Source organism: Rhopilema esculentum, chromosome 11 (assembly GCF_057945365.1).
Source record: "Rhopilema esculentum isolate cy_ngs chromosome 11, ASM5794536v1, whole genome shotgun sequence".
NCBI lineage: Eukaryota > Metazoa > Cnidaria > Scyphozoa > Rhizostomeae > Rhizostomatidae > Rhopilema > Rhopilema esculentum.
In genome coordinates, this window is record NC_142825.1 from 8,726,695 (window position 1) to 8,747,894 (window position 21,200).

The following is a 21,200-nucleotide window of genomic DNA, read 5'->3' on the forward strand; positions in this document are numbered from 1 at the left end:
CAACAATTCATCTGATACCTCTGTCAGGTCGGGTGTTCAACAGGTAGCCTCGTATGGGGACCGACGTTTCAGAAAAGGAAACAGTATGGACGAACTTGTATCAGCAGAATTCAATTTACCTTTAAAAGTTTATGATCAGGAATATTAGCTGTGACGAAAGTGTTCATGAAAGGCTTGAAGGGAGAATGATCGTTTTCCGGATGTTGTGCATGTAGACAGAAGTGCAGGCAGGGTGGTAGAATTTTAGAAGGGATGCGAGTCGAGCAAGGGGTCCACACCCTTTTGAACGCCAAAAAATGACCTTTTTCAAAGATATTTTTAAACATTGGGGTGGGAGATGTCCGACTTGCCTCCCCCTTGCTACGCCGCTGTATGCAGACCGTTTTAGATGGTTACGTGTGAAAAGAAGTCTAAAACGTTGGAAAATTCAGCAATTTTAAAAACATTCCTGTTCATGCGGCATGTTATGGTGACCACCACTGCCACAATACCCCGCCGCCTGATTTTATTCGAGATTTTGAATGATTTTTAAAACTTTTTACATTGACCATGAAGTCTGCAGCCCTATTTCCAGTCCAGAGTCTGTTTCTACTAAATAATTTCATGTTTTAAGGCCCGGTCAAACGCATCCAACATTTCATCCAACATGCAGAAAACAAATGTTGGATGAAATGTTGGATACCTTTGACCGGGGCTTTCGACACTTCGACTAACAACTTTCCACGATATCAAGCTTGATGTGAATTTAGTGTTTTGTTTATTTATGTTTTTTCAAAATATGATTTGGGATTATTAGAGCCATAATGATAGGCATATATCTCTAAATGCCTTTCGAGAAAGTCGAAAGCTGCAAATAACTACGCTATCTTAATACCTTTCTAGGTACACTTTCAAGGGTTTATTTTTGCGAGAGGACTGGACTTGTAGGTTTTTTTGTTTCACTTGACATTTACATTTTACCCTCTTCTATCCTTGAACATCATCATTTCTCGAACAAAGTCTCTGAGTTTTTAAACCTGTCTTGTTTTTAACCTGGAAAAGAGACTGTACTGCCGGTACTGGGAGGGAAGGAGGGGCTTATTCAAAACTCGATGCTAAAGATAAGGATTTATCTTCATCGTCGGGGAGATTTTTTGACACGCAGAATATGTTTGAAAAACAAAAGGATTGGCGATCTTTAAAACTGGATGAGAATTGAAGTGAATGTAAAAGTTTTTAAATCAAACTATATGTAATATCAAACTAATTTATTGCAAAATATTGCAAAGAAGTTGCAATCAGTTGGTTTTTTTTCATAATCGGACAGCATAATTGGAAGAAATTATTTCATAAGGAGGGGTTATTTGATACATAAGGAGGCTTTTCGATAAGGGAAGGAGGCTTAATCGAACTATGTCGGTAAATATTTTTAGCAGGTGCAATATGAATGAAGTATGAGCAGTCTCAATTCAAACCAATATACCTCATTGATTCAAACGCGATCGAAATCACCCCAATATCACCTGCCAATACTTTTGGAATTATGCAGTGATATCACACAATACGAATACATATAGGCTTTTAGACAGTGGTGTAGTGCTATCAAAATAGCAAGAGGGGCCCTTGCACAACATGTTGCGAAAAACAATAGCAAAAGTAGAAATTTGACAATTTCAGCATTAACAAGGGGGCTTAGCCCCCCTAAGCCCCTTAGCACTACACCCCTGCTTTTAAAGAGTAATTAGCTGCGGGGGGGGGGGGGCAAAACTTTGTCTGTATATAGAGGAGGACAATAGTATATTGTTTAAAACATTGTTGAGTTCTGTGACTTTCCATTGTATAAGACAATGGAAAGTCATAGGCAATTGCACCCCAAGTTAGTATGTTGAAAAAGACCTTGAATGAGAAGAATAGAGTACCGAAGTTTGACGTCATCAAAAATCTGTTTTTAGATTTTCTGAACTTTGACCACATAATCTGAAAGCATGGCACAAAATACTTCTAAATGTGCAAAATCAGGTAGATATGTTCAAAATTGGGCGAAAGTTATGAACCAAGACCAAATTGCAGAGGTTTATGCTTGTGTGGCCATACCTCAGCCAATTTGTGACACATTCGATTGATTTTGCACATTTAGAATTGTTTTATAATGCTCTTTTGGGATATATGGTCAAAATTGGAAAATTCTAAAAATAGTTTTTTGTGATGTCATCACTTCGGTACTCTATTCGGCACACCGAATTCCACATTCTGTGATTCTAACCCCAACCTTTCATATTTTCTGATCCAGGCAATTTTCGTCTTCATATTTGGCAAAAATTGATCATAGAATTGGAATCTTCTTGTTGAAATTAGTCTGTGCTTAAAATTTCAAGTTGTTTGGGCCGTCAGACAGCGAATTGACCCATTTTCAAAACTTAGCTTTTCCTATATTCAAAACAAAGTATAGTAACTCGCGATCGAACGGTGCAAACAACATGATTTTTCAGTAAATAATTTAATTTGAAGTTGAAGATTTCAATTCTGAAGTCCATTTTTGAGAAAGATCCATAGATAGCTAGATACAAAATCAATGACGTCAACCCGGAACGGAGAATATTGGGTACAAACTACAAAGTAGGCTTATATTTGCGGCAATACAGTTACCAAATGTGTGTGTTAAAAAATGATAAAGCTGCTTTAGTTAGTCCAGTCTAATTTCATTTCCTAAGTTATATGTAGCCATCTTCAAAGGGCTTAATCTTTCCGTTTTTGACCTTCCCCAATAAGATTCCCCACGCCTTTCCGATGGGCGTCCGTGGTAATGCTCCATCGCAGTTCAACATCTTTAGTTGTTGTAAATAAGATGGCGTAAATTACTGATGTGAGATAATGGCGAATAGAAGATTGAATCGAAATCGCAAATAACAAAGATTGTATTTTTCCCGTCTGGACAGGATGGTTGACACGAGACTGAGGTATTAATTTATTTTGAAATCAACAACTTTGTTTATAGAAGTGACACCAATATTTCCCGAGGAAGGTATTTTTGCACCTTCAATCAATAAAAGTAACGTTTCCTTTACAAGGTATAGTATTAAAATCTTTATTTCGGTTTCTAAAAATCGACCTTTTTGAATCTTTTTTAAAGGAGCATGTGTCCGAAATATGAAACTCGTTAGAAGCCTATACCAATCTAGGCCATCTATCTGGCTTTTAGTTTGGGCCTTGGATCACTTTGTCAATTTTGTCATCACGTTTCGTAGCTAGCTAGGAGGAAGTGTTTTCAGACCTGTCAAATAATTTACTTTTCTGGGGGGCCTTCTAAGTTTGAAAAATTTTTAGATGTTTTATTCGTGCGATGGATGTTTTGTTCTGCTATATTTTGATTAACAAGTAAAAACTTTGTGAAGATGAAAATTTCTTCTTGTTTTGACATCTTTCCTCTCCTAAGGCATGGTATATCTAGACAAAATGGATTAGTAAAATGATTATTCAAAAGATGTACCAGAATCGATACTTGCTTGAGAATTTTTTTCCACAAATAAATGTTTTCCTTCTGTCACTTAACTCAAGTCAATCATAACATCATTTTTTATTATTACTGAAGTGCACCTAGTTTTCCACCATTGTCGGTCTTCCTTTCATTTTCCCCAGTAAATGCATTAATTTGATGTTATACTTTGCCTTTGATCCATAAATGCAGTTAGTTTCCTCATGTTGTGTTTCCTATATTTATATTGAAAATGTTATGATACAAATTTGTGGATTATGACTATGAGATGGAGGATTCAAATGTTGATTTTTAGAATACCACTTCCAAGGCTCTTTGAATGTTTTGTTGAAGTTATTGCACCAGATGAAGAAAAAAAGACAGGTAAATCAATGCTATACTTATTTACTTATTGACAGAATTTATTTTATATGCTTAAATTATTTTGATATACATAATATATATATATATCTATTTTTAACTGATATCAATCTTAAAATCCTAATGAGCTATGTATATGTAAATTTTAGACGAAGCCCTTGTATTTTGAATAATTTATAAAGAGTGCTATTTTATGAAATCAAACGAGTAGTATTTAAAGTGAATGGGAATGCTTTAAAAGTAGCCAAGTCCAATCTTGTCAAAGTCTCCAAGCCTTTATTCTGAGCAGTGACCAGTTTGCAGTGTATGGTGATATTTACAAGATTTTTAGTTGACTAAAAAGCCTCACATCAGATGCAGGTGTGTTAAGACCATCCAAAGATGCCTGGTGCATCAGCACTATTGATTTTTCCAAATTATAATTTAATAGATGTAGTAGTAGATATATTTAACAATCTTTTTTCCTCTTACAAGTTTAAATTTATGATTTTCAGGACCAACTATCAAAAGGTTCCATCCTGCAGAGTTTAAAGAAAAGGTATGATAAGCAGTCTTTGTAATATGAAAATGGGCCATTTTTTTATCCATCATTCTCTTTCCTGTTGTCAAGAACTATATGGTGCTGCTTTCAAGGAGACAATTTGTTTCACAAACTGAACAGAAACCAATGAAATTGACGGAGGAACTGTTCTTATTCTTTTTTAAAGATGTTAAATTAAATTAGTTAATACGTTTTCTAGGAAATAATTATAGAATATTTTTGTAATCATTTAAATAAAACTTTTTTTGAATGCAAAAACATGATTTTACAGCTGTTATAAAATGTTCGATAACAGTTTAAAATAATTAAAAAACAGTAGACATTGCCTCTTCTTCCTTAGAGCTCTCTTCAGTTTCCTCCTCTTTCTCTGGCTTAGGTTTCTTTGTGATACTGATAACATTATCAAGCTTTTGCTTTCTGCTCTTCGTAAGATAGAGCAATTTTGCCCTTTTCAAGACATCTTTCTCTGTCAATCCATATATTATCATTGATTGCAATACGTAGTCACAGTGGTTTTGACAAACCGCTGCTTTAGAAATCTTCCAAACAAAAGCGATGTTTTATGGAAAATTCTTTGTTTTGCATGTGCGATGATTTGCACGCCTTGGACAATTTGGGTGTGTGTGTGGAGGCAAGCGCATGGGATTGCATGCCTCATATTACAAAGACTGGATAAGCAACCTTATGCATCTTCATTCAAGTGAATTCTTAGCTTGAAAGTTTATAATAACAATTTTTTCTTAACAACAACTAAAGAAATTTCCTAATAGCTATCATCATTGTCATTATCATCATCAATTTCACTCTTAGCCCAACTATCTCATTCAATTTTTTCTTTCCTCATCCTTTTTATTCAGCTAACTGGTCTCATACCTGGCACTTCAATCTTATCCACAGACTGTGGTACACTATCCTCCTTTTCTCTTCTTGCATGTATAAACTGTTTTTTTGTGAGTGCAAATTTGTTAGCTGTCAAGTTTGGATAATTTTTTCAGTGCTCTTGTTGCAATAAGCATTTCTCCAAAACCTCTAATTTCCATGTTATATTTATTCAGGATGAGCTTCTTGGTCAAGTTCCCACATTTTGTTTTCCCTGTAGAACAGACAGGTATGTGAAAAGGAAAATTGCTTTGTTTTCATACCTTGTTTAAATAATATGATTGTTATATTCTTTATTATGCCCAAAAGCCTTATAAAATCAATCTGCAGGGGCTTGTTTTTAGTTAGAATTGAGCAATTGTTTTATCAGCATTTAGTATTTCTCTCTCCCATTTTTTAGTTAGTTTTTATTTTTTTTGATCTGTTAAAGGCTTGGTTTTGTATAATGTTTTGTATTGTTTTGTATAATGTTTGAGCCTAATGTTTCTCATGTTACACAGGAATATTTTTATCAAAAAATTTCACTTTGTTAAAAGTCCTTTTGAATGATACCCATTGAGAATGTTGTTTGAAATGTATCTCAACAAAATACATTGACGTGGTATTTTTTGTTGTCCTAAGCTCTCTTTACTTGATTATATAGTTGCTTTATTAGGGCAGACGTGTGACTACAATAAATAATATCGAGTTTAGTGAAACTTTCTTCACATTTGTTCACCATTTTTGTTTTTAAGCCTTGGTGTTCAGTATTTCACATTTGTGTTAACTGACATTGATGGGAAATTCAGATTTGGCTTTTGCCGTTATCCTGCACATGCTCCATCATGCATTTGTATCATCAGGTATGGAAGAATTTAATCCAAGATTTTGACTGACATTTTTTGCCCATGTGCATCTAGTACTTTGCATCAATCATTTATCAGTTGACTTACATGTGATGTATATGCCAGAGACATGTCACCAAATAATCAGGCCTTGTGAGGAGCAAAAAAGCAGGCACTTCACAAACAGAGCACCTTCAAATTTTCTGAGCACCTTCAAAGTGCTTTATTCAGCACCTAGGAAAAATGTTGCTTAACAAGATGAATGGTCCACATATGAACACAGCCTATGTACACTTGCCTATTTCAAGCTTTGTTATTTAAAGTCAGGGACGGATTAAAGTGGATTATGAGGGTGCTAAATAGTGATTGGATTTTCACCAATAACAAAATTCAATTTTTCTCATTTAGTTTTAGACAGCAAAAACATGCTAGGTGCTCAATCAATCAATCTCCTAGAACTTCCTAGGTGCATGCATAGGCACTTGCTCAGCCACCTCTCCTTGCAAATAATGATTTCTCCATTTTTGTAGCTATGCTCCATGGTGTGAAATGTTTTATGCTATTTTAAACAATATCTCTGAAGCAGAAATAAAGGGAAATGTAAGTAGAGAAAATAAGAAAGTTGCTTTGCCATTTTTGTAGGGAAGGATATATTTTTGTTAATTTTTTGTTCATCATGTGTATTCTAAAATTTTACTCAATGTATTATTTACAACTCAAGAACCTGTATAGCAACCAAGAATATTGCTGTAGTGAATTATTGAAGCTTGAAAAGTTATGATAGTTTTTCTGAAAATTATAGCTTAGTGAGATAGTAACATGCTTTCATATATTTAGAAAGTAAGCAAAATGGTATATTCTGAGAGAAAATGTGAGCAACTGATATGACCAGGGTAGGACTAGAACGCACCAGCAGCCACTCTGTATGTTGTACCCTGGTTGTGTCAGTCACTCATTTTCTAACAGTATATTTTCCCATATTGTGTTCTCCTATCAAATTATATTTGGCAATATAAAGTCTCCAAGAGATTGTCAGAAAAGTTCTGTATACAGAGGCTTAGTTTCCCACTGATTGCTATCGTTTTTAAGAAGCACATTTTTATGGATATTAAGACAGCACAGTTTAAAAATAGATAGGTAGGTTTCTGTGGTTGAAAGTCTGGAGAACAAGCTACTGTGCATTGTGGCCAAATGCATGGCCACCAGCCACATTATAAGCTTCGCCGTGTTGTCTGATGCGGTCTGTGCTTAGATCAAGGTTCACTCAAAGTTTGTAAAGATCTAGGTCTTATGTATCTGTTTGGGGAGCTTGCGGGCAAGAAAAGTATACATTTAAGTCATTCTTGATTTGATAAGAAATAACTGTCTCTTTATACTGTAAACCCTCGAGCTCCCCCCCCCCCCCCCCACCCAACTTGGTATTAGCCTCATCCTCAAATTAGCCCCTACCCTGGAAGTGAATTTTTAAATTAGCCCACACTCTGGAATAAGCCTCACTCCCAGTCATGTCAATATTTATCATTAATCAGTTTCAGTATTAATACATGTTGTTTATTCATTACGTATTTAATGAAAAATGAAAATCTGAATAAGATTCAGTCAATCTTTGGGTGAGTTGCAACCGCTTGGATTCGGTTAGATTTCAGTACCACCTAATTTTTACCCTTAAATATATAATTATGTTTGTAACTCTTTGGTGAGTAGAACAAAGTGGTCCTTGGTTGCAGTTCCATGTTTTACACTCAAATTAATCATCAGACAACTATTCTAATTGCAATTGCTGAATGGCTTTTGATATAATGATATTTTTGTAGCATGATCTAGTCACAGCACTGCTTGATGCATTACATGTCAGTCCAATCCCTGATGTTGGGTCATCATTCCATGTCACTGCATCTTTGAAATCAGATGGAAGTAAAGTTGTAAGTTGTCTGCCGTTTATTCTCGTTGAATTCACTTTTTTGAGAATCTATCCATAATGTACCTTCTATAATCAATAGTCTTCTATAATCGAAATGGCACGACGATGCTTTTAATTCCATAATTTGCAGCTTTATTTGTGCTTAGGAAAATTCAGTTTTTAATGGTTGGTAGCTTTTTTCATAGGACTACAAATTTGAAGTCCCAGATACAACCAAGCTACCGACCATTCCAGAAAATGTGAGTTGCAACATTTGTTTATCCACTTAAGGTTTCTCTCTTTCCATCTCTTCTTTTACAAACACTAATATTAAAATTATCTGCAAATCCTTTTCCGTTTCATGATCAGTGGCGGCGCCAGTAACTAGGCTCTGGGGTAGAGGAAAAAGATACAGTGGAATCCCGATATAACGAACTCTGAAGGGAACCAGAAATAAGTTCGTTATATCGGGAGTTCGTTAAACCGGGAGAAAACGTTTTTTGGTCTTTTCGAAGTTCACGCTGTGCACATCTCTAACTTCTGTGCAAATTTAACTCCAAAAACCAAGCTGAATTCAAATGTTACTAATGTTTAGTCATTTAAAATGAAACTCACTTCACCTCTAGTCGGCGACTGAACGACGTCTTCGATTACTTCACACTCTTATTTGTCTTCTTCTGCTTCTCCATCTGGGTCTCTCAATAAAAGTTTGTCGTCGCTCATTGCCAATGTCTCATGTGTAAGAAGGTATTCGGTAGTGTCAATGTACTCATTTGCAGTAATTTCTGACGCAATCAAACTTTCATCTCGTGCACTGAGTCTATCAGCCAGTGCTTGAAATATATCATCAGCATGTTTTACCGCTTGTGAAAATGATTTCCCCCCAGGTTAAGTGATTGCAAAAATGATTTGTGCAGATTAAAAATTTATGGAAAGTTCGTTATATCGAGGGTAATTATGATAAAGGGACCTAAAAATTGGTTCGTTATACCGAGAGAATTTATAAAGAGATTGTTAGGCAGAATCCGAGGGACCAGACATTTAGTTCGTTATACCGGGAAGTTCGTTATGTCCGGGGTTCATCATATCGGGATTCCACTGTAAAAAGTTTTAGACCAATCCCTTTTTAATGTCAGAAGACGCCCCTTTACCAGCAAGGAATGGCAATTTTACACCTAGCAAACGCTTGTCACTAAGCTTTGGTTACGCAAAGCAAGTTTCAAAATCATAAGATTACATTACAAAAAATATGTCGCCAAAATATTACCCTTCCCCAACATTTTCTCTTGGATTTTACAGAATTACGAAAAATTACGAAACTGAAACTGAGGGGGGCGTAGCTGTGGTCCCCCCTAGTCCCCCGTGGTGCTGCTATTGGTCACCATTTTGATTTGCCACAAATTTTTTACTTTTTCATATATGCTCTATTCCTCTATTTCAAAGGTAGTTTGCGTTTATTAATGTTCAATAGACCTTAAATTTTCTACATTAGTTTCATGTTTATTTTCATGAAGGAATCGGTCTTTCGAAATAAAGTTGACATCACTCTCAAAAAAGTAACTTTTTAAGATATATAATGTCACACTTAAGAGTGTTTTTCAGACGCATGTATGTCTTTTTCAGACCTATTGGCGATGCCATTAATTTTTAGACTATCTAAGATCTCCCTTTATATAATCATAAAGATTCTAATGCTGCTAATTTTTTCTGCAGCGAAATTTGACTGATTACTTTGCTGTTATAACCCCTGAAGTAATGGTACAATTGTTTGTCAGGTAGGGGAGCATATGAACTATAACTTTTGTTTAGAATCAGACTGTATTTCGAGAAATAAATGTTTTATTCTACATACAAAGCAACAGTTTTCGTATAAAGATTTGATTTCTGGTAAAAAAAACATGACACTATTCGCATGTCTTTGATTTGGGAAGAAATATTAATGTTTGTTTGGAAATATTGTCGGAAAGTTCTTTTATTTAGTCTTGATTCCTCCCAAAATGTTTAACTACCGCTCAGTTCCTGTATGGAACACTAAACAGCGTAATTATTGTAATTCAGTGACTAATGAAACACATTGAAATTCGCTAGATTTTAACTATGTACAAAAATTATGTATCAGATATGGGGCTCGAGATTAGTGGGCGTTAATGTCTTTATGTATTGGTTGAGAGATCATTTAATTTTCCAGAAACTGATGTAAAGAACTTTCAATTTATAGCATGTTGTTTGAAAGAAGAATTTTGGTCTTTTCTAAAAAGTTGAGTTTGGTGAGTTTAGATTCCATGCAATTTGTTTTGTCCGTGTACCCAGATCTCTTTTCTTTCTTTTTTCATTCGTTGATGATATTCCTTAAGTCCACTTTCTAATAAGCTTCTCGTACTGAAAAATTTCAAACATAAAAGACGGAAACATATTACATAACATTGAAGACATTCTTGTCATCGCTTGTTTTTATAATAACTAAAAGGAAATAGGGAAGTTTTCCTGGTGCTACATTCCCGTATTTCCTTGCAATTTTGAACTTTCTACGGCCGTGCCTCGTTTTATGTTTTTTTGAAGCTTGTTAATCTCAGCTCTGTTGTGATTCCAATTATCGGGTTTTTATTTCAGGTAACTGCCATTGTCCATGGTTCTGTTTCACTGCTCTATCCTATGCAATGGTATGTTACAACGGCCAAGGCTACACCTGTTACTCATTCGCTTGAAGGGATGTTTATTTTTCTCATACTCATAGGAGCCACAAGAGCACAATCTTTTTTATATGAACAAGCATTACCTTTCTGATATATGCTTGATGAGTGGCGAGCTTCATATCACCGGTGTTTTCTTTCTTTAACATTGCTAATTTGTTTCAGGCAGCACATATTTGTCCCAGTTTTGCCTCCAAAACTACTAGATTATTGCTGGTATGTTGAAAAGACTTCTATTTCTCATTAAGCTGCATCTTTTGTCTATATAATATCAAGTTTAGAAAACATTTTTCATATATGATTGAGATTTCTGGCGCCATAACAAGTCTGTCTATTCAAAGGGCTATTACCAAGCCTAGCAAATTTTGAATTTCTCTCATTGAATGGAAAGCAATGCATGTAACAGACCAAAATACATTCTTTTGTTTTATCTGGTTCTTTTCTTTCATATAAAAGAAAGCTTTACTTGGATCATTTTATTAATAAGTTTTAAGGCGCCTTTCTGGCCTTGATTATGGTATAGTAAATTAATAAATTATAAAATAAAGTAATTTTAGATTAGCAATCGTTGTAAGGGTTTCCAATTGAAGCGGAAATTATTGTTTTTCCAAGTTTGTAGACTCAGAGATATGGAATTAAATAATGTATGACGGAATTATTTGTTGCCTCCATAGCAATTCAAATATATTAAATCTCTATATTATTGTATTTTAACATCCTTGTTGTAAAAACGAAAATCAAAAAATGATTTTTCATTCTTCGCCCCCTTTTTACTAATTAATGAGCTTTGATTTAAATTTTGAACCCATTTCTTTAGTGAAAATTGAGTTTTGATGAATTTTATCTTGTCTGGTTCTGAAAGTTTTTTGTTTTGTTTTGTACTATACTTTTATAGCTTTGACATAGCCTGTTGAAGTAGCTTAGGACGCCGTCGATCATTTATATTTTGCATTTTTGGTTTTTTAAGTGCTCCTATGCCTTTTCTACTCGGTGTCCATTCTTCGATGATGGAGGTAGGTTTTTCAGTTTCTTATTACAACTTGCTCTTTTAAAATGCAATTTTGAAATTTTTTTCCGAGTTTTAAGAATGTATCCTATTTGATCGTGTTTGGTTACTTGACTTGCGTTGCTAGTGAATTTTTTTTGTTGGCCATGAGAGCTTGTGACGACAGAATGCGGCAGAAAAACCTGCACTGCAAGTTGGCCAAAGTATGGTAACCAATTTAATTCTAATGCTGAAATGTTCAAAGGTAATAACTGTATTTCTTGTCTAGCACCATTGCCAAACTATCTACTGCTGATTACTTTCAATGAAGCCTTGTCCAAATGTGAATCAATGAACTGATATTTTCTGCCCTCTCTGACGATAGAACTCCTTTATTCCTACATTGTTGAGGAACATGTACTTTTGCAGGATGTTCATCGAATGCCTTTGGATGATGTGGTAATCCTCGATGCAGATAAAAATGAACTCAGTAGTCCGTTTAATGACATGGAGATTTTCCCGCAGGAAGTAGTGAGTGACCTTTGATTTTTTCGTACCAGGTCATATGTGACGTTGGCATTGCAATAATGAGCTCCTTGCTATCACATACTCAAAAGTCCTACATCTCTTCATGTGCAAATCTTTGCTATAAGTGAAAGAATGGACTAAAACATACCCTGATATTTTTAAAGAGACCTCTTAGAGCAGAGGAATACGACATCTTAAGTACCACTGTAGTCAGTCAGATAGAAGCAGATGCTGTCGACGTAAATCGACTGACCATTGTTTAAGAATAATTGTTATCCCTGCTATCTTTTCTATGTAAAATCTGGACCTGGCAGCCACACAGTCAAAGAATATAAAGAAAGCCAGTTAATACAATAGAACTTTGAGTGCCACACCCAAACCCCGCCTTGTTTTCATTGTTTTTATTGTTTGTAAAATCTGGACCTGGCAGCCACACAGTCAAAGCATATCAAGAAAGCCAGTGAATACAAAAGATCTTTGAGTGCCACACCCTAACCCCGCCTTGTTTTCATTGTTTTCTAATGGATGTTATCAGAACTTAAGAGTATTGTTAGTTGAAGGTTGTACAGCTTTCTCGACTCTTGATTTAGATACGTTTTTCTGTAAGTGAGTGACCTGCGTTAAAAGTGGAGATCCCCAAGCGTTTCCTGTTGTGATGAAAATGGATTTGATCATAATCAAATCAAATTTCGTTGTTTTCCTTTCATGCATTCAACAGGGAGTTGATCCATTCATCACCACAGCGTATGAGCGCAAACCTGAATCGAAGTGAACTGTCAGTTATTTTTAGCATGGGCCATTTAGCTCAGGCCACTCACTTCAAGTTTAATGATTTTTATTTTCCTAATATTGTCAAAAAGTCTCAACCCTTAATTGCGAAAAAGCCCATTTTGGTTCTTACAACTACCAGGAGAAATTTCGATCCATTTGAATGTTTCTCTTTGTCAGAGCTCAAAGCTTCTGAGTCGGTTAAAAAAGCTTGACAGAGCTTTGGATGACTACGTTGCAAGTCAGTTCCTTCGTGCGCTTGTGAAGGTCATTGGTGGCTACAGAGATGCCTTGCGGTTTAAAGAACAAGAGAACGGGGAGGTAAAACATATACCTAAATATATTGGGGCGACTGGTTTTATTATTGTTTGAATTCGGTTTTCTTATATTTATATAGGAAAACTGGAGGATAAACGAAAAATGCATTACTTAGTAAATCATTAAATACTCATGTCGAAACAAAAGGAAGGGTCCGCCTCATATCCATTCCACTTAGGGCAGGGATGGCCCTGTTTTATTGTCTAGGGGCCTAATTTAAAATATTTTGTATCCAAGACCCAATAAAAACCTACTGTTGAGCCAAATTTCGTCCAGGAACCGAAGGTTGTCCATCCCGAGTTTAAGAACTTATTGTTTATCAAAACTTACCATACCATACCACATTATACCATACCATACCATACCATACCATACCACATCATACCATACCATACCACATCATACCATACCATACCATATCATACCATACCATACCATACCAGAGGCGGCGGACAGTGCTATTTATGCTATTTCATTAATAGCAATTTTTTTCCAAAGAAATGTTCTGCTTTTGTATTAGACAAATTAATGTAACATAAATTATACGAGTAAAATCTTTTCTGGATCTTGATTTCCTTATCCAGTTCCTTCATTCCATGATTTATTTGACCCCTCTGTGCTTTTTGATATTGCGATTGCCCGACTTAATCTATTCAAAGAATGCCGCGTGTATACCTTTCTGATCCACGCTGTGGCCGTCGATGGCCATGCTATTACTTGGCCCTTCTGAATAGCAAACGGAGGAAACTAATAGGAGTTGCGCCATAGTGTGGCTATGGTGTGACGCAACGGGCTATTGTGAAATACGCATATCTGACAGCCTTGCTATTAAATTCTTGGAATGAATAGCAAGAGCTCACACGCGATCACGCATACAAATCGTCAGTTCGATAAACGTTGGGAAGAGAGTAGAGACCTTTTCAGATACAAAATGAATCAAGTAGCGTCAGGTGGTGTACGATGGGGTGTTTCAACTGTCTCTTCCCTCATATCTATGCAAGGAGGTAAATTAACTCATGAACAGCGCCTTCGTCTTAAAAAAGACGGACGCCCATGCCCCGATGTTAAAGTTAAAAGTCGTTCGTGTGAAGCTGTGTATAGAGGTTTTTCTTGGATATGTGGTGATTCAGAAAAGAATACATATTTCTGCTGGCCATGTTTAGTCATGGGAGATCATTTGAAGGTAAGAAGATTACTATTTTCTATTTACTATTTTCTCTCGTCGGAAAGTCTCGTTTATAGCGGCTTTGCTATTACAAATTGAAGATGAATAGCAGGGCTTTTAACGAGCGGCGGAGAGCCGCGGTAGTCTAAACAGCCCTGCATATGTAGCCACCTTTTACAAACGCAAGGAATTGTGGCATTTTCATGAACACACTTATTCACAAGACACCGATTGATCAGATGTCCCTGTCATAGTCCCTACAAGAAGCCATTTTAGTATTACTTATGCTCAAGTTTACGAAACTGACCATCTATAACTTAATGTTTAGGTTTAGGCATAGTTAACTATCGTTTAGGCGTTTAGGTAAAGACTACATTTGCTGTAATTGTTTCCATTACTACCAAGATACCAAGGGGTGTATCACTCTTCCCAAAAGGCGTCCGAGATTTTTTAAAACATTAGTATTTTTGCCAAAGGTGTACGAAGGTGATACGCTCCTCGATTTCTACAAACAACTATTTGAAATTAAGAGCAGTTTGATGCTAAAATCGAGCTAAATATAAAAAACAAGGTTGCAACTCCACTGTAACTTTTATAAAAATGTGGGTGATAATAGAAGAATTTTTATCAATTTATTCACATAATTTATTTCAGATGAAGGCTTGCTTCGTGCAACCAACTGGATTTGCATCTGATGGCAGGAATTTGTCGAATGTTGCTAACAGGCACCAAGAATCAAAAAGTCACATGACATGTCACGCTTCGTACAAGCTTTTAGGGAATGTGGATGTGGCCAGTGCACTTGATGAAGCAAGACAGAGAGAAATTCTGAGACATAATGAAAATGCATCAAGATATTCAAAGATGATGAAGCACCATATTGATGTTGCAGTCTACTTGTCTGCCCAAGGACTCGCTTTCCGGGGGCATTCTGAAGACAAATTCTCTCCAAACAGGGGAAATTTCATTGAATTGATGGACTTGTTAGGGAACTACAGTCAAGAGTTGCGAGTTTTCCTAGACAAGGAACGGATAAGTTCAAGAAAATAACTGCAATTTTTTTCATAGATGTGCTTGAAAAAATGATCAATTTGCGATACACGTTTGTTGTAAAAATAAAATAAAAACAACAATAATGTTTGAGCTTAGACGAAATGTTTTCTTTTTTTCAAAATATTTCGTATCTTAATAGAAATTTTTGTGGATTTTTCAGAAACGAGCGTAGTTTTGGAAAATAGACCATCATTTAGGAGCAGTGATAACTTTATATCTGTATCCCTCTTGTAAAGGATGGGCGTTTCCGCCCTTTTAAAGGGCGTGGCCCCCGGACCCACGTTGTTCACTCGCTTCGCTCGCGATTAATAGCAATTTATTATTGCTCCCCGCCGCCCCTGTACCATACCATACCATTCCATACCATACCATACCATACCATACCATACCATACCATACCATACCATACCATACCATACCATACCATACCATACCATACCATACCATACCATATGTTTTTATATGCTTTCATATACTGCGTTGTATTCATTAACATTCATAGCAAGCACTTTGTTGTTTTTAGGGTGGAAAGATTGTATTCGACGAAGAGTCGTAAGTTTACTTCTATTATAAATCTTTCTCTCATTTTCAGTCAATTTGTCAATTGATTTGTATCGTTGCCTAGCAACCTTTATGTGCTCCTTCGACCTTCTTTATGGAATTGACTGTACATACTAAACGTTTTTCTTTGTTTTGCAGTTTTCTGGCAACCAGATCAAGCTCTATCAGGCCATTTTTGGAGCAAATCCTCCATTTGCAGTCATTTATTCAGGTTTTGTTTGATCTCCCTTAGTAAAGAGTTTTGTAGAACTACTTTTTTACTTTTGTTTATTGCTTTCTTTGTTCTTCTTCTTACTCTCTTCTGGTAAAAGTATTTTAAAATTTTCAATTTCAGTTCATAGCAGGAAGGCTGGATTTACTAAACGCTGGAATCGAAGTTGGGGATATTTTCGAACAAGAAATTCTTGCTGACAGTGGAGGTAAGTACAACCGTCATGTATTGTCCATTTGTTGCTGTCATTTCTAGAATACACAGCAGGTAAACGTATAAAGAACATCACCTTTAGTCATTTTTCAGTTAACTTTCTTGAATTTTTTCCCCAACTTTTACAACTTTCAGTATCTGCTCGCATTTTGTGTTGACATGTTTCTGATATGTGTTAAAGGTTAGAAAAAAAGATTTTTTGTAAAACATCTTGCGTCAAATATGGTAAAAACATGATTTATATCAAATTAAGGTACATTTAACTTGCTAACAAAGGCTTTGTTGTTCAAACAGATACATCAAAATGGAAATTTCAACATCAGCAATGGATGAATAAAATGAAGGTGCGTGTGTAACAGGTTTGATCGTCTTTATGTGCCAGGTGATAGTTGAAGAATACGTTCTTACAGCTGACCAAATGGTTGTGGAGTAGTCTGTGCAAATCGAGTGCACGCCCCTGGATAGGCTGGGAAATTGAAAGCAGTGACTTGGTCTATATTGTTCTAATATATTGTTGGTCTAACTTATTTTGATTCTCTTGGAATTTAGATTCCATGGTAGTGCTAAATTCTTTAATTGAGTCCATTAGAACCAGAGCATTGATAAGTGACTAATTTATCGTTTATTTCCATTTTAGAAAGGTGGAGGAGCACTGAAAAAGACAGTTGGTGTCCAGTACGCCTTTTTGAAAGGAAAAGCCAACGACATTGAACTGAAAAGTAAAGTAAAATCGTTTTATAAAGGGGCAAAAAGTGGAGTTAAAACAAGCTACAAAGGTGCAAAGTCACAGTTAAAGGAGATCAAACATCAACTAAAAACGAAGGTATTGCTCGAGATCACGTGGTTATTTCCTATTCATCACGGGTGATAAAGGTGTCGGTATCTTGAATTGCTTTTCAGCTTTATTTGTGGACCTTGGTGAAGTCTTTCAGGGAATAGTAGCTGCGGCACATCAATCCGTGATAGTGAAATCTGTTGACGCAGTATTACATTTCTTTTGTCGTTTTCCAAAAGGCATACTCTCTATCAACTATGTGCCGTTTTGTATGATACCTCATTTCACAGTTCTGCGCCGTTTCTTGATGAGCATGTTTTCTTGAATTTTCTAGGATGCACAAGCGCATTCTGACACTCTACCGGGCCTACAAGTCAAGCGGTCAGAGTCGATGCCTGCAAGCAAACTGGCTAACGTGAGCGCTTCACCGTTCAGACATTCAATGTATAGCACACTTCCTTCCCATCGTATTGTGAGTACATCTGTTTATAATCGCCTATTGTTTTCAAGGAAAAACCGGTTGAAAGTCAGAACTGTTTTATAGTTTTAGCTTGAAAACTAGGATATGTTGTAAAACTTTGTACATCTAGCCTCTCTCTTAAATTCTAGCATCGAGGCCCCAAGGATGTTGGGAAAAGTGGTTCACAGTTAGCAGTGCGCCAAGGGATAACAAGATCCACGTCTTCAGACTGTATCAGTGTTAACAGAACTGATAATATGATTGAAGAGAGTGAAGAATCTAGCGAAGAAAAGTTAGCAAAGAGAGAATCAAGCAGCGAGTCGAACATACTGGATTTAATAGTCCTAGATGAAACGCTTCCTGATGCTACTGTGGAAAAAAAGGTAGTAGCAATAAAGGTTATCGATAGCTTGTTGGTATGAGCAATAATTGCATTGTAAGAATAGTATCATTAGGTTCGCCAAAATCAATGTTGGTAGGAGAATGATTGAAGTGTGTAGCATAAACGGAAAACACTGGAAAATATTTTGGGTAAATGCCATCTCTTTTAATTTTACAACTGATGTACTTAAATTAAAAGGTTTCGGCCAGCAGCAGATCCAGGATTTAAAAAGTAAGGCACCACTGCGAATGCCAAAGTTTGACATTTTAAGAGAAAGATAGGCCTAAAAGGAGCTGACAGGTGACCTATCAGAGCTGCAGTTTTTGTAGATATGTTATGTTATTTTAAATGTAGAAAATGTCCTTGCTTTTGATTAGAAGATGTTTTCTGAGCACAATATTTCTTTTATTTGTAGGATGCAACATTGCTTGCGTTGACAAATCCAAGCTTTAGCGATGACCCATTTTTTATAATCGAAGATGAAGAGGTGAAAATGGAACACAAAGGGGAAAGCTTTTTGGAACATAGTAAAACGTCCAATACTAGCTGGGTTACGTTTGACGATGCTGAATCGATATCAGCAACCAAGTCTGACGACCGAAACTTGAACAGCCCGATTGTTGAACTTGGTTATGAGGACTTAATAGGACAAAATGCATGCGAAAATTTTGTAATAATTTCACCAGAAAAATCTGAATTTGATAGCAATCCATTAACACTTGGCCAGCAGCCCAATAATCCTGCTACAAAGGAAGACAAGGATTCACTGCTAATACAGAAAGACGATTTAAACTCTTCTCTGTTAACTGACACTCTTTGCTCGATGTCAGTAGAAACAAGGTCGCTGTTCACAAGACCACAGGCTATAGATGCAGTGAGTCAGGGAGCGGCCTACAAGGATGAGACGTTAGGGTCTGAGACGATAGGACCCGGGACGGCTAATATAGAAAAGAAAAAGCGAAGACCACCTCCAAGACCGCCATTGCCAACCGCACGGCCTGGATCGATCAAAGGTCCGTCTGTGACTGCTTTCCCTCCTCGAAATATCCCTAATCCTAGGCCAATTCCACCAAGAAACATTCCGAAATTGACTTCTTCCTCATACGCCGACTTGAAACGTGACGCACAACGTCGAGCTACAGGATCAAAGCAAACATGTGTTGACAGCGATCCATTTGCAGACCTCTTGAACGAGACTCGGAATGGTATAGCCCAGAGTATTAGTAAAAAATAGATCTTAGAATTGTAAATGATTATATGAATTAAATAAGTTAAAATATTCGAGTGTTAATTATTATAATTAGAGCAATTAGATTTGGAATTGTTTTTGTTGTTTTACGGTTTTTCATTTGCCTCGCATATGAAAATTGAATTTCTCTTATTTGTTTAAAATTTTAAAATTCCCCAAACGGAATTGTGTATACCTTTATTTTAACTGCTGTTGGTTTTCCGAAAGTCTAGAGTCCAGAAAAGGCCGTGAGTAGCATAGCAGTTATTTTGGGATATATGTTCGAAATCTTTAAATTCTGATCAAAGATATTGTGACCTCATCACTTCGCCGCTCTTTAGACAAGTCGGGAGAGAGGAAGACAGAAATTTTAAAGCTGGCAAAAATTGCTCCATAATAGCCTTTTCAAAGGGAAATCGATGGTCTATTGAATTTAATAATGTAAGGTCACTTGAGCTGGAGGGGCAATTGCACCTAAGTTAGTACGTTAAAAAGCCCTGAATTGCTCGTCATAGAGGATATGGTCTGAGGCGCTTTTAAGAAAGAAGAATATTTTTATGCAAGAACCTTGTGACGATCAGCGGCCTCCTGCTAAGCGGCCTCGTGCTAAGCGGCCCAAGGTCATTCCGACATTGCTGTGAAAGACGCGGCTATATCAGTTGCCACAAGAGCCTTTTCTGGATTTTCACTAAATTCTAATTTTACTTGGTTTTGCAATGTGAATTTTAACATTGTAATTTTTTATTTGTTGTTGTATTCTGATTATATATGTAATTATAAGCCAGTTCTTCGAAATAATTTTTGAGATAAACTGCCAAGAATACAAATGTAAGCCTGCAACCGTGACGAGCTTTTTATCTTTCATTCCCTTTTCATTAACATTTGCAGCCTCTATTCCCGTAATTTTTAGATATACATCAATGAAAATTTGGAAAAAAAAACAAATTCACCGATGCTGGGGTACGTAGATAATCGGGACACAGAATATTGCTTTTCCCAACTGAATTAAAGAATTTTTTATAAAGCTCTCTCTCTTCAAGTACCATGTCCGGCGAGGACGTTGGCGATCATGGTTCTCCACAGCTTCCTATCCCTTGTTCTTCTCATCAGTTCTTGTTCTGACACCTTTGCTCTCTCCCTCTCAGGCAGTTGGGCTGCCATCCATTTGCTTAGACTACCTAAGTATGTCAGCCGCTGTCTTCCTCTGCTCCTTTTACCCTCGATTCTTCCCGTTAGTGTCAAGTTCTCAAGACTTTCTTTTCTCATTATGTGCCTAAAAAACTCCAACTGTCTCTTCCTGATTGATCTCATCAAGCTTCTTTCCTTTTCTGCTCTGCGTGATACTTCTTCATTCGTAATGTGATCTGTCCAGGATATTCGGAGCATTCGCCTTAGGAACCACATCTCTACTGCCTCCAGTCTTCCTTCCATCTGACTTGAGATTGTCCAACACTCACTGCCATACGTAATGATAGAGTTTACATAGCAGTCTAACACTTTGAACTTGGTATCCATGGACATCTTTCTATCTTTGAGTATCTTCCCCAGTTTTTGAAATGCGTCTTTCGCCATTCCTATCCTTCTTTTGATTTCAGAGTTACATTTTGCATCATCTGTTATAACACTTCCTAGATGTCTCTTCTACTACCCTGTCAAGTAGTTCTTGTAACTTCTCTGCCGACTCAGAAATGAGAACTGTGTCATCCGCATAACGCAAGTTGTTCATGTTATGGCCTCCGATGATAAATCCCTGCATGCCGTCTACTTCTCTTAGAATTAGTTCGCTGTACAGGTTGAACAAATCGGGCGAGAACACGCATCCCTGTCGTACCCCTCTTCGGATCTGTGTAAACTCACTCATTTCATTCTCAACTCTCATACACGCCG

General features: G+C 36.5%; 3 protein-coding genes across 3 annotated transcripts; 2 read left to right on the plus strand and 1 right to left on the minus strand.

Moving 5' to 3' along the window:
* The first annotated feature begins 2,608 nt into the window (after positions 1–2,608).
* LOC135693457 (DENN domain-containing protein 1B) lies at positions 2,609–20,159 on the plus strand. The gene is made up of 23 exons (XM_065211951.2): positions 2,609–2,936; positions 3,768–3,835; positions 4,327–4,370; positions 5,429–5,481; positions 5,987–6,094; positions 6,607–6,676; positions 7,891–7,998; positions 8,183–8,236; positions 9,690–9,751; positions 10,195–10,243; positions 10,587–10,636; positions 10,832–10,882; positions 11,634–11,679; positions 12,081–12,182; positions 13,128–13,268; positions 16,007–16,035; positions 16,183–16,255; positions 16,379–16,463; positions 16,763–16,812; positions 17,106–17,291; positions 17,578–17,715; positions 17,853–18,086; positions 18,501–20,159. Exons 1-23 carry the CDS (start codon positions 2,917–2,919, stop codon positions 19,317–19,319), a joined length of 2,640 nt encoding a protein of 879 aa, XP_065068023.2. The 5' UTR covers positions 2,609–2,916; the 3' UTR covers positions 19,320–20,159.
* Positions 13,275–16,000, plus strand: LOC135695478 (uncharacterized). The gene is made up of 2 exons (XM_089111549.1): positions 13,275–14,448; positions 15,085–16,000. Exons 1-2 carry the CDS (start codon positions 14,107–14,109, stop codon positions 15,478–15,480), a joined length of 738 nt encoding a protein of 245 aa, XP_088967675.1. The 5' UTR covers positions 13,275–14,106; the 3' UTR covers positions 15,481–16,000.
* Positions 20,160–20,348: 189 nt separating the features above from the next.
* On the minus strand, positions 20,349–20,885 carry LOC148958979 (uncharacterized). The gene has a single exon (XM_089111235.1). The coding sequence runs from the start codon at positions 20,883–20,885 to the stop codon at positions 20,349–20,351; it is 537 nt and encodes a 178-aa protein (XP_088967361.1).
* Positions 20,886–21,200: the final 315 nt, after the last annotated feature.